The 14143-nt window shown below is 35.4% G+C and overlaps 1 protein-coding gene across 2 annotated transcripts in view; it reads left to right on the forward strand.

Moving 5' to 3' along the window:
- The window catches only part of ADGRL4 (adhesion G protein-coupled receptor L4), a 119315-nt gene that overhangs the window by 52141 nt on the left and 53031 nt on the right, over positions 1–14143 (forward strand). The window contains exon 3 of one of the 2 annotated variants that reach the window (XM_030866033.3): positions 10680–10832. The exons of the other annotated variant lie outside the window; for it this stretch is intronic. Within the exon in view, the coding sequence (XP_030721893.2) occupies positions 10680–10832 (153 nt within the window). The remainder of the gene's footprint in view (positions 1–10679; positions 10833–14143) is intronic. 2 annotated transcript variants of the gene reach the window in all.

The following is a 14143-nucleotide window of genomic DNA, read 5'->3' on the forward strand; positions in this document are numbered from 1 at the left end:
TTTTGTTGTTTTCTAAAACTTTAGATAATTTTAATTAAAAAATTTCATTAACTTTTAATGCTGTTGATAACTAATTTAATTCACTGTTGTCAGCAATACTATTTTATATTATATATTTTGAAAAATAATAATGGGGAAACCTAATTTAGCATGAAAGAATTGAAAAATAAGGAAAAAGTAAATTAGATTGAGGAATCTGAAAAATGAGCGTTAAACTCTTGCCTTCCCCCAAATTAAAATGTAACATAGAATTGAACATTAGACAAATACTGCTTTTCATTGTTAGTTTGATATCAGGATGAACTTGTTGGCTGATAGAGAAATAAGTTTCAAGTCTGTTGCCATTTCTTGCTCAGATATTAACACATTTAGGAATGGATAATACAATGAGAAAACCTAGGAGAAGTTGGTATTACCAATGTGGGCATCAGGAACAAATATTACTCAGGCATGAGAAATCTGTCAGAGCCTAAAACTGAGTGCTGAGAAGTTATATAAATGTTCAGTGCATTACAATGCAACAGAAGCAAGCAAAATCCTAGTTTAGCTAACAAGAAAATGCAGGCAAAACTCTGATAGCTTTTGCATTTCAGTAACATCTGCCACATCTAAATGTAGTGAATATAGAGGTGAAGGTTATGATCACAAATTAGGGAAGGCATCATATTATCATAACATATGTACTGTTGGATACTAAAGGTAATTCCAAATTATATTAGAATATAATGTGTAAAAAGATTAGAGTCAATTTTATGATAAAGTACTATGTATTTGTAGGGTAAATGTTTAAACTTTTAATAAGTGTAGATTGGCTATAGTTTTTTCCCAAAATATTTTATCACATTGATGAAGTGACAAAATTTATGACATCTTAAAATTAAGGAAACAAGGTTTCATAATAATTAAATCAGGCTGGCAGTAATGTGGGTATTTTTGATATTAAATGTGCCATCCCTATTTTCTTTGTCCTCTGATTTATTTTCAAGGTTGCTTTAATTTAAAGTTTAAGTGTGTTTATTATTAACAAAATAGTTGGATTGCAACTGTAAACTAATCTAACAAGCTGTGTCTTATAATGGGGAAATATGAGTCTTTTCCACTTAGAATAACAGTTGATATATTTGATTGATATTTTTATTCCATCAAAATTATTTCATGTTAGCTGTTTTATTTTTACTTATAGTTTCATTTTTTCTTTTAATTTTTTCTTAATCAGTTTACTTTTCATCCCCTTTCCTCTTGTTTTTCTTTTAAAATTAAATTGTAAATTCTCAGTCCATTTCCTTTCTCTACTCATAATCAAATTCACATTTTTGTACTTTACCAAAATTAGGTGCACATTTTGTACTTTCTTTTCTACAGTGTGCTTTACTTGCCACTGTACTCTATCCTCAGCCTGACCATGGTAATATGAACCCACTATATCCAGACTCTTAGGTTTTCCTTTCAGTAAATTTTTATAAGAATCCTAATTATCTTTTATATTGCACATTCATAATCATACAGTCATCATTCATTTGAATTTACATATTGCAGGTTTTGCTGTCTACCATTGTTACATCTCCATCTCATTTTCCCTTGTTGAGCTCTGTCTCCTAAATTCATTATTATTTGATTCAAAGGTATCTCGAATGTTTTCTTCACAGAGTGCATGGGTGATCTACTCGTTGAATCCATGTATTTCTACAAATGTTTTTCATCCTGATGAGTAAAAGATTTCTTTGCCTGGTTAGAGAACTAGAGAACTGGTCTCACAGTCATTTTATCTCAGTGACTTACACATGGTATCCTACTGTCTCTCAGTTATGTTAGCAAGAACCTGATACTATTATAATTGTTTTTCCTTTGTAAACTGGCAAATTCTTTTGCAACTGAGAGCTTGTTACTGAACCAAACTTGGGTCATCTTGCCCAAAGTGTAGCAAATCCAATCTGCTGACACCAGGTTGTGGTGAAGGAAAGTACAGCGTTTATTGCAAGCAAGAGAATAGGCAGCTCATGCTCAAAAGACCTGAACTCTCTCATGGCTTTTAGACAAGGGTTTTTAAAGATAGTGATAGAGGAGAGGGTCGTACGATGCACGATCAGGGCTTCTGTACACAGAAAGGCCCCCCCGCACAGTCCTGCTTGGTTTACGTCCCCTCTTTTCTTTGATACTCATCAATCCTGAGGGGAACAGGGGTAGGACAAGAAGGGGATAGAGAAATTAATTGTAAACTCAGCAGGGGAACTCAGTTTTAGGGGGACTCAGTTTCAAGTTTGTAAGATTTTTCTATCATGGATTTGATTTTCCCCGGAATATGTATCATTTAATGATTAGAAACAAAAATCAATAAAACTAGTTTCTCAAAAACTATTTCATGGCCATCACTCAAGCACCAGAAGGACTATATATAAGAGTATTATTCATTTTTACTGTTACAGTTGATAGATACAATGAAATGAAAAAACTTTAGAATAGTTAATTTATAATGTGAAATAAATGTATGAGGATTTTTATCCTACCGTTTGTATCAAACGAACAAGAGAAGTGGTTTCCAGTGTCTAGTGATTTATTTTTCTCCTGTTTGCCTACTCTGATTACACTTGGTTTTGCTTGTTTGCTCTAAAATGTGTGTGTTAATAATTCCTACCAAGAATGGACTAAAAAAGTGACAGTAGTATAAAATGAGAATATTTTCTTAAGTGCTACATTTCCCTTGGAAAATAAGTAAATGCAAAAGCAGCAACAGAGACCATCCTATACGTTTGTTTGTTTGTTTGTTTTTCCTGGCTTATATAGCCTTTGCAAAATCTGTTCCATAGTCAAAGGCACACTTCTTTCATAAAATTTTCAAGTGATACTTGTTGCTTCAAACAATGAAAAAAACACACATTTCCACTAAATAATTTTTTTTCAAATAATAAATACCCAGCACGGACAATTTATTCTTATGTAATTCTACTTTCTTTACCATGGTAAATTCTAACATTTTGCATTTGATGTGTCTGACTTTTCCTTTACTAAATTGGACTTATTAATTTTACAGTTATGGAAAACATACATTTTATACTATGTGTTTTATAATCAACAGTGGTAACGTAGGAAGTATATCTTCAGCACTGGATTTATTTTTTTCTCTGTCTTCTTAATAATTCTGCATATGTCAGTATGTTTATGTGGAAGGGTGGGTTATGTGTGTATCATACTCATATTCTGGGCTGCACTTGAAGAGTCAGGTGCAGAAGAAATTCCCAGAGAGGAAGAAAGATATAATTCCAAGTGTCTCCTTTGATACCTTTCCTTGTCTTGTATAGCGGTTGGTAATGGCAGTTCCAGCGTGGAAACAATAACTCCATTACTTTTCTTGACTGACTGAACCCATTCTGGTTTCATTGCAGCTCTCCTTTTTTTCTTTCCCTTCTGCTGACCTTTTTCTCCCCCTTACCTCCATGACTATGTGTTTACCTTCATATTACCCAGAAAAATATAAACCATAGGAAGTCCATAATTCAGGGGGCTCGTAAGGATGATTCTTCTAAGTTCATTAAAGAATGCTGGATATGAGAAGAGAATTACCAGTGTTACTGAAAACAAATGAGCCCAGGAAACTGCCTTGGGGAGAAATAGGAAAAAAAGCGTGTGAGTTGCCCCATCTTTGACTTAGAGGGCCTGTTCCACAAGTAATCACACAATGGTTATAGTCATTTTAGTGTTCAAATTTACGGAGCAATACTGGCAATCATGTCCAGAGGGAAAATGTGTATAAGAGTGATGCTGCTGTTAAAGTTCTCTGACTTTCAAGTTGTTATAATCAATTTGAGCCCAGCCAATAATATTTCAAGTGCTAGAAAAAGAAAGGGGAATATTTTCTCTTTTTTAATTATTTTTCCCCATCTGTGGTCAATAGATTGAAAAATGGAAGAAAAACTAAAATCTTATTCAGATTCTGGAATGCCAGTGACCTATAAAGCTAGTAAAATTCTACATTATTGTACAGGAAGTAATATAATTCTATGCTTTGTTGCCAAAAACATGTCATTACTAGGGTACTCAATATCACTCTTGAATTTGGAGAATTATATACCCACTACTTATGCCTTGTTTAGAAGCACACTTTACAAAATACACCTCACTCTACAATACAAAGATATAACTTGGTCTTTAGAGCCAGGCATTCTTAAATATAAAAACCACATCCAACAGATTCTCTAAACTAGCATGATGTAATGCATCTGGGCTTTAATTTCCTAATAAATAGAATGGGGATAATATCAATTATTGTGTTATTGTAATGATTAAATAAACTAAAATGAGCCATCTAGCAGAATGCCTGAAAAATGTTTCCTCTCTTCTTTCAGATTATTCGGTATAAATCATGCTGATCTAGTTTTTAATGTAAGCCAATAACTAAATATAAGCCAATAACTAAATCAGTAACTAACCATCAACCACAGGAACAGGCTGCCCAAAAACATATTGACAGAAGATATTTCTGGTATATTCATCTGTGTATTATTTTAAAGATTTGTGTAGTTTTCCAATAGGCTGGACTGAAGCAAGTGGAACCCCAAGGAATTTTCTGGTCAACACTGAGACCAAACACAGGTTAAGGGGCTTCCTTGGTCCTTTCTCTCTACCCTCACATCCTAACCTCTGGACTTTATCACTCAGTTGGTAGGAAGAAGCAAACTCAAGTAAGTAGAAGCTACAAAGAACAACAACAAAAAAAAAAGGAAGAAAGAAAAGAAAAAGGAATAACAAGAGAGTGTATAATGCCCGAGGCAAAGTTCATTTAAACTACTGAGATCAAAGCAGGAGGAGTCAGGAGAAAGGGTCCATCTAGAGATAAGGGCAAAGGAAGACAGCAGGCTTGTTCCCTGCACTGGAGCCTAGTAAATGCCAGGCTCTTGCTTCTGACTCACCCTCTGGAAAAGAAGGGAGTCTTGAGCTCCACCTTGTGTTTAAACAAGTTATGGCTTCATGGTTGACTATCCAACTGTGGATACTCCCATCTGAATGTCCTAAAGGCACCTCAGTCTCTCCATGCTTAAAAGTGAGTTCACTCTCTTAGTCCCAAAGTAAGCTCCTCCTCTGCTTCTCTCTGTCCTCGTGAGTCAATGTAGCCAACAAATCCCTCCAAGTCAGAACCTGGGAGTCCTCACTTCCTCTCCAACTAACTCATATCCAGTTAGTCTCCAAGCTGCACTAATATTTTAAAATCATTTTATTATGAAAAATTTCAAAGTCACAAAAATAAAAATAAGAATGTAAAGACCCAGGGACTTCCCTGGTCGTCCAGTGGTTAAGACTTTGCCTTCCAGTGCAGGGGGTGGGGATTCAATCCCTGGTTGGGGAACTAAGACCCCACATGCCGCGCAGCATGGCCAAAATAAATAAATAAATGTAACTTTGAAAAAAAAATACAACCTTAAAAAAATATATAAAGATCCACATGTTAGTCATTATCCAGATGACACAGTTTTCAGTTCATGCCTAATCTAGGTGAATCCTACCCACTTTCCTTTCTCTCCCCAGATCACTGACTTTTAACATGAAAATATTTCTGATCTAGCCCACCCTCCCCCCTTTCTCCTTGACTCTGTTTTGTTAGTTTTTCATGTCTTACAGCGTTTTAGCAGGTCTACCTGGATCTTAGCTAATTTTCCTTATATTTCAAAAATTGTTTTGAAATTCAAGTCCAATCAGACTTCTCCACTACATAAAATCTGATGATGGCCATCCTTTACCCACTGAATTTAGTCTGAAATTCTTAGCAAGTGTTTTCCCAGTTTAGACCATATCTGTCTGCATAGATTCTGGCCCTACATCCTCTACCTTCATGGCCGGTGTTCCACAATATAGTTCTCCTCTAAAGTATGATGCTTCTGCAGGCTTCAGGCATTTGGGTGAGTTCTTTCCTTTGTCTGAATGGATCATTGGGGCCCCTTTTGTTTGTCTGAATTCTTCTTACACTTCAGTGCCTGGCTCAAGCATCTCTTCCTCTTTTAAACCTTCTGTGTGAATAACCTTCTCGCTTTTATCCTGAAAACTTGCTGAGGAAACCGTCTCTTCTCTGAGTTACTAGTGTACCGCTAAACACCTCATTTATTTGTTATACCTACCGCATCCTAATAATTTGGGTTTTTGTCTGTCTTCTTCAGCAGCCATGGATCCTGTTATGTGACAGGCTGTGTGTATGCCTTTGTTCTTGTAGTGCTCAACCTGGTGTATTAGGCTTGAGCCAGTAAGAATTTTTGCTGAAGGAATGCTGAATATTTCTCCTTATTAACATTTTTTGATAATTTTTAAATAATTTACCTTCTCTTTAATGGTGTTATAATGAATTTTTCAAGTGACATCCTAATCTAAATATTTATTTTATAATCCCACAAGAAGTATAAATATAGAGTCACAGAGAGTGGGTAACATAACTGCTAAATTGATTTAAACAATGGAAATAAGAACACAAAAGAAGCAGACATATATTTTCCTATATTGTACCCATTCAAAGAAACTTTCTCCTTGAAACTTAATTATTATGGAGTTAGACACTGGGAAGTTTAAAGCTATTTAAATAATTCAGATTTATATATTACTTCAGAAAGATAATTTTTTTGCCTGTCTCCACTATCTTGGGGGGAGAGAGGCAGTTACTTTCAGATAAGTGGTATTTCAAGGAACAAGATTGGAGTCAGACCATTTAGGGAATTCGCCTATATTGTATATCCAGTCCAGAAGATTAGGAGATAGATAAGAAAATGTTTTTATTTCCAAATTCTTGATAAGGAAGCTAAGAGGTCAAGTGCTCAAAACTACATAGTAAGGAGAAACACAAAAATCAGTGTCAATCTTTGTTTTTTTTTCTTCCAGTTAATGTGTTACCCAAGACTTAAAAATATATTGGAGTCAAATACCATATCGATACATTAATTTGTTTTTAGAAACACAATCAGGTGATATAAAGTGGCTCATTTTCTTAGACTCGACCAATAACTCAGACCTAGTGAATTCTTTTCCTCAGTATTTTTGCATATCATTTTTGCAGTTATAGACCACAGGGATACAATCTTCATCATTCTCTGTATTACCAATAACTGATCTGAGAGCACAATTTCTTTTAAAATTAATATAAACTTCTCCCAGTATGCAGTGAAGGGAGTCAAATTTTGAAATAAAAATGGAAACTTTTATTTTAATAAGAACTCAATTACATGCTCCTATGTTAACTTGCTTTAGAATGTGAACTCTGACAGCAGGGCACAGATCCTGACTTTTTGATTAATTTTTACTTATTTCCCAGTGTAGACATACTCACATTTGGGAACTGGGAAACTCCATAAATATTTGAGTAACTGAATGATTGAATCAAACCCAAAGTGTGTGAAATATTTTTCTTTAACTTGATTTAGGTTCTTGTGTGTCAATTTGTGAGATACTCTCAGGTAATTTTAATAAACTAGTCTAATTTATTTTGAATGCATACATAGACCTATATGTTTGCTTTCTCAGTATATATGTGCATATAGTCATATAGAGTTGCATAATATCTCTGTATACAGAATCGATAAATTAATAATACACACATGTTAATAAAGTATTAACTCTTCAACATTTTATATAATGGCCATTCATAATTTCTCTTACTTGATTATCATATTTTCAGCAATTTTCCTTAACTCCTCCAACATTTATACACTTTAACTTAGGGGTGACAAATGCCTAACCAAGTGCTGAATGTGAAAAAAAGTTTTAAATATGCTTTTCAAATTTAAAAAATTTTAAATCCTCTAAGTGAAGTATGTACTTCCTTATATCATAAGCCACACCACCTTCTATTGTTTGACACTTGGTGGAGTCAGACTTTAAGTTACCCGCCTGCCTGGCCTAAACAAGCTTTTTGAGAGCTCAACCTTTGCACTTACATGTCTCCAAGTAGTTGGCCTCTAAGGGGAGCTCAAAACTCTTCTCTTGCTGCTCTATCTTTCTACTCACCCAAGAATAAATCAGGTCACATGCTGGGAATTAGAACTTTCAAAGGGGCAAGGGATTGAACCCAAAAGAGGCGCCAGTGGGAAAGTGGAAAGAGACCTGATGCCATAACATGAAAAACTATTAGGTGAGAGCCTTGGCCTAGCTTTGCTCTAGACATTGGAGAAAATGATCTTGCTTCTTGGGGACTGACCAGTTTTCTCATGAACTGGTTTTTCCAAGCAATTGAAATGGTCTTGTACCAAAAGTAGAGTCTGGGTCCCTGAACCATTGTGGGAGAAGCCACACCATCGACCTGAACACTAACCTTGGCTTCTGACTAAAGCAGCAAATAATCTTTTATTGTGCTGAATCACTACATGTTGGGATATATTTGTAGCAGTTGGCCTATTATAATTAATGTAATAAGTGAAAGTGATAGAACATATAAATATTAAAATAAAATTATGGAATAGAGATGTATAGTTTGAATATATTGCAAGGATAGGATTTGCAAATCTTACCTGACTGTCCATAGTAATCATTAAAAAAAAAACAGAGAGAGAGGAATTCACCTCTAGTTGTCTGTCATATACTAACTTCTATACTTATATCTATAATGTTTGAAAATGATTAAGTGGAAATAAATTTTACATTAGAGATAGAATACCAATAGTTTTTATTTTCCTTCTGAAATCTCTACCTCAATATCTTTTCTTCTCTCAAAATAGACCCATAATCCATTAGATACATTCTTACCTTATATATTTGCTTTTTAAAATGATTCTCACAGAGGCAGCAGGATGCAACAGTTAGGAGAACAAGCTTTGGACCAAACTATTGGCTCTGTAACTAAATGGCTGTTTGACCTTGACAAGTTACATTTCCTCTCTATGGCTTATTGTCCTCATCAGTTAAGAGAATAATAATGGTACCTGCTTCCTGGAACTTATGTAAGGATTAAGTGAATTAGTATTTATATAACACTTAGGAAAATCTCCAACCCTTAGGTATCAATATACATGTTCAGTAAGCTGTGTTTAAATTAAATGTTATACAAATCATCCTTTTAAAATAAATTAACCTTAGTTTGATTAAAATGGAGAATAGAAATTCAAGACATTTTCCAAACTCAACTCGTACCACTATCCCCCTATGATTTCTCCCTGTGTCCCTGATTAGGGTTCCCTCTACCTTCAGAAACATCTCAATCACCCTTAGACTTGCATGTTTGCCCAAAATTTTGCTTTCCTCTTAGTGATTTTCTTCTCTCTGTCTAACAAATACTTATTTACCTAAAATTAGCCATTTCGGGTCTGTTAGTTTCCTAGGGCTGCCCTAAGAAACTAGCACAAACTTGGTGGCTGGAAACAACACAGATTTGTTCTCTCACAGTTCTAGAGGCCAGAGGTCTGAAATCCAGGGGTTGGAAGGTCCATGCTCCCTTCGAAGGGTCTAGGAAAGAATCTTTGCTTATGCCTTTCTAGCTTCTAGTGGTTGTTAGGTGTCCTTGGCTTTTCTTGGCTTGTAGCTACATCACTTCAGTTTCTGGCTCTGTCTTCACATCGTCTTCTCCTCTGTGGCTCCATGTCTGAATTTCCTACATAGTATAAGGACACCACTCTTGGGGCCCTGCTAATTTAGAATGACCTCATCTTAACTTGATGATATCTGCAAAGGTCCTATTTCCCAATAAGCTCACACTCACAGACACTGGGGATTTGGACTTGAGTATATCTTTTTGGGAGACACAGTTCAGCCCACAGGAGGATCTAATGTCTCCTCCAGCCCCTCATAATCACTTCTGAGAAACACTTGTTTTCTATTTCATTTATTTGACAGATAATATAGATCTGATTTTTAAAAATGGTTTATGAACCTATATATATATCTTTTCTGATAAATTACAGTATAAGAGTATAAGGGTAAGGACCATGGATCATCATGTAATTATTTTTGTATTTGTGTACTCTTCCATATACAGTACAATACATATGATAATGAATAAATGAAGGGATGCAAACCTAGTAACACAAAATTCTTCTGGGGAGTAAGTGACAAAAATAAATGGCACATGATTAGAGTATATCAATGTGTAATCTCTGATTTTTCATTTTTAACTTATGGTATGCTTTTGACTGATTATAAAAAGTATTATAATTTCACAAATAAGATATTCATTGACATAATAATTGAATTATGTGTAAAAATTTGAAAAATAATCCAATATAGATTCAATAGCTATGTTTAGTGTTTTTGAAGTAAGAGATTCTATTTTGCTTTGCAAGTGCAAAGGTTTCACATTTAAACAAGAATAACCAAGTATGGAATGTGGATTCTTTTTTTTTAATTAATTAATTAATTTATTTATTTATTTGGCTGTGTCAGGTCTCAGTTGCAGCACATTGGCTCTTCATTGCAGCATGCAGGCTTCTCTCTAGTTGTGGCACACAGGCTCTAGAGTGTGTGGGCTTAGTTGCCCCGCGGCATGTGGGAGTTTAGTTCCCCAACCAGGTATCAAACCCACGTCCCCTGCATTGGAAGGTGGATTCTTAACCACTGGACCACCAAGGAAGTACCTGGAATGTGGATTCTTATTATTAACTTCTCTTATAAATAAACATCACATACCTAAAACTATTTAACAGGCAAAATTCCCAAAAACTGATGGAAACTAGGAATTCATCTCAATTATATAAAAATAATGTTTTAAATTGATTTGTCCACAGATGATAATGAGTGTGGAAATTTAACGCAGTCCTGTGGTGAAAATGCTAACTGCACGAACACAGAAGGAAGTTACTACTGTATGTGTGCACCTGGTTTCAGATCCAGCAGTAAGCAAGACAAGTTTATTACTAATGATGGAACCATCTGCATAGGTAAATTCAACTATATAACTTAAAATTTGTACCTATCTCTTATTGCTTATACCTCCAGAGATTAAATAATATTCAAACCAAGTTCTGTCAGTCCTTGATTGTACCCCGTTGTTAATACTATCAAAAACTTCATTAATTCCCTTAATTCTCCAGTATGGTGTCAGTTACTATGGTATATTTATCCAAGGGTATAAGAAAAATATTTTTTTTTGAGAATATCAACCAGTTTACCAAAAAATAAATAAATAAATCGTGAAGTTATGAAATCTAGCATGGTGGCAAACAACACAATAAATGTTTACACTTTAAAGTAATATATTAACTCTAGAAAATTATCATTGGTATCACCAGATATTGATGCTTATATAAATATGAACTCTGAGATGGGCCCTACATTTTTCTAGAAGGTGCTCAGGAAAGCATTACTTGTGAAAAAATTGTCCTAGTGCTTTTACTGCTGCCTGCTGAAAGTTTGTCACACATAAAATCTGCATTCTGTTTTTCTAAACACTATAGTCCTATTTAGAAAATCATCTCAGATTCACTAAAATGTCTTCTGGAGGGTTATTAATTTCAATTCAATCCCTAAGTGAAATATTGTGAGTCTGAAGAGAGTATCTAGATTTTTTTTTAATGTCCTTCTGTTGTATTTTGGTCACACACTTGATTTATCAGATCCTATAGTCTGAGAAAAAAATAATTGCATAGAAATTTCAGAGACAAATTCTCTGGAGCCAAAGACTTTAACTTTGAAAATAAATTATGAATCATCTTAATCATGGTTTCTAAGAAACTGTCCAGTTTACCAACAGCTAGTGTAATTATGATTGATAATAATCTACAAAATTAACAGATGAACCAAGGCCCTGAGAGTTAATTACATAACCAGGGGTAGATATGAGACTTGAACTCAGGACTGTACATGCAACATGGGCAGGAGTAAGGTGCTGCTTCTACTTTCCATAGTTAGATGAATGAGAGATGTCTAAATCAATATAGATCACCCTAAAGCCTTTGATGAGCTTCTAGTGAGGTTCTCATCAGTGAGTTAAGGAGAAATCTCGCAATGTTATCATTAACACACATGATAGTCAGGAGATAATGTTCAAAGAGAATTTATCAGTGAAATGTCTGTATCAAAGAAATTATCCTGTCTTATGTACTTATGGTTCATAGCATTTTCTCTGCTACATAAACCAGGTAGATTTTATTCTCATATTATAGCCAAGGGAAGTGAAGAGCTATTCCAGATTCACACATTTAGGGTAAAGGGAAGATTAGAATCACAGTCTTGTATCTAGAAAGCCATTGGTATTTCCACAGGAGTCTTAAATGGGTGGCCATTTAAATCTCACATGAATCTGGATCATGCAAATGCAGTGGATCAACTTTGCAAGGGCATAAATGATTTAAAATATGAGAAAATAATGCTATTTCTGTTGAATTATAATTTTGTCTTTATTGTTTGCAGCAAAATTTTTATTGGATTATAACATTACAATATATGCAAGAAATTAGAATTTTCCCAGAAAACCTAGTACCCCACTCTTTGTTCTTCTCAAACCTAAACTCTTGTCTCTAGTTTTAGAATGTTATATAATGTGTGCCTATTTTATCTATAGTAGATAAGTTCGAAATATGTACCTGTATAAGCTTTATTAGAAAAGTTCTAGTTAATGAAGAAATGCAACTTATGACATCTTAATCACTGGTATTTAATACAAATTTAACTGTGCTCTCCATTCCCTCTTGTCTCTAGAAGACATCTGTCTTTTCATCTGATAATGTTTACTTTTAATATGCCTCAGTTCACAAAGGGATATATATTTCCCTCTCTGTATTCCTTGAAAGTAAAGAATTCCTGTTTAGAAAAAAATTAATCACAGATACAGAGAAAACACACACACAAAGATAATTGAAAGCCAACATTTTATGGGGTTGTAATATATTTGTAATATAAGACTCTTTCTCCCAGTACTCAATTATTATTGAGATACTGTGGAAGGGCCCTGCATTTTTGCTAATTCCCCTTTTAGCTATTTTAAGTAATCAGTAAACAATAACTTAGATTAAAACCCAATACCCAATATTGAGTCCTTCAATTTCCACCTGTTTTGTTTGATGGATTATTTGGTGAAAAAAGTCATTCTCTGGAAAATTGTTATTTCTCACCAGTTTTGTTTTCCTTAAAGATTAAACTTTTTTAAGAAGCAGAACAGCTATTTCTTTTCCTTTTTTTTCCCCAGTACTTTAGTAATTTTCCTTGTGCACTGTGATAATCCTCAGGGAATTTGAACAGAGAACCATAATTCTATTTCCTTTTTACATTAGTGTATCACCTTGTAGTATATTGTTTCTGATTTGAAAGTTTAGCTGATCCTTAAATTTGACATGTCTGGTAATTATAGTCATTAAGAACCTCTATAAAAACATAATGAGGAGGAACCAAGATGGCGGAGTAGAAGGATGTGCTCTCACTCCCTCTTGCGAGAACACCAGAATCACAACTAGCTGCTGGACAATCATCGACAGGAAGACACTGGAACTCACCAAAAAAGATACCCCACATCCAAACACAAAGGAGAAGCCACAATGAGATGGTAGGAGGGGCGCAATCACAGTAAAATCAAATCCCATAACTGGTGGGTGGGTGTCTCACAGACTGGCGAACACTTATACCACAGAAGTCCACCCACTGGAATGAAGGTTCTGAGCCCCACGCCAGGCTTCCCAACCCGGAGGTCTGGCAACGGGAGGAGGAATTCCTAGAGAATCAGACTTTGAAGCCTAGTGGGAATTGATTGCAGGACTTTGACAGGACTGGGGGAAACAGAGACTCCACTCTTGGAGGGCACACACAAAGTAGTGTGTGCATCGGGACCCAGGGGAAGGAGCAGTGACCCCAGGAGAGACTGAACCAGGCCTACCTGCTAGTTTTGGAGAGTCTTCTGCAGAAGCAGAATGTGGCTGTGGCTCACCGTGGGGACAAGGACACTGGCAGCAGAAGTTCTGGGAAGTACTCCTTGGCGTGAGCCCTCCCAGAGTCTGTCATTAACCCCAACAAGAGCCCAGGTAGGCTCCAGTGTTGGGTTGCCTTAGGCCAAACAACCAACAGGGAGGGAACCCAGGCCCACCCATCAACAGTCAAGTGGATTAAAGTTTTACTGAGCTCTGCCCACCAGAGAAACAGTCAGCTCTACCCACCACCAGTCCCTCCTATCAAGCCTCTTACATAGCCTCATCCAGCAGAGGGCAGACAGAAGAAGCAAGAAGAACTACAATCCTGCAGCCTGTGGAACAAAAACCACATT

The sequence above is a fragment of the Globicephala melas genome, chromosome 1 (genome assembly GCF_963455315.2).
Source record: "Globicephala melas chromosome 1, mGloMel1.2, whole genome shotgun sequence".
Lineage (NCBI taxonomy): Eukaryota > Metazoa > Chordata > Mammalia > Artiodactyla > Delphinidae > Globicephala > Globicephala melas.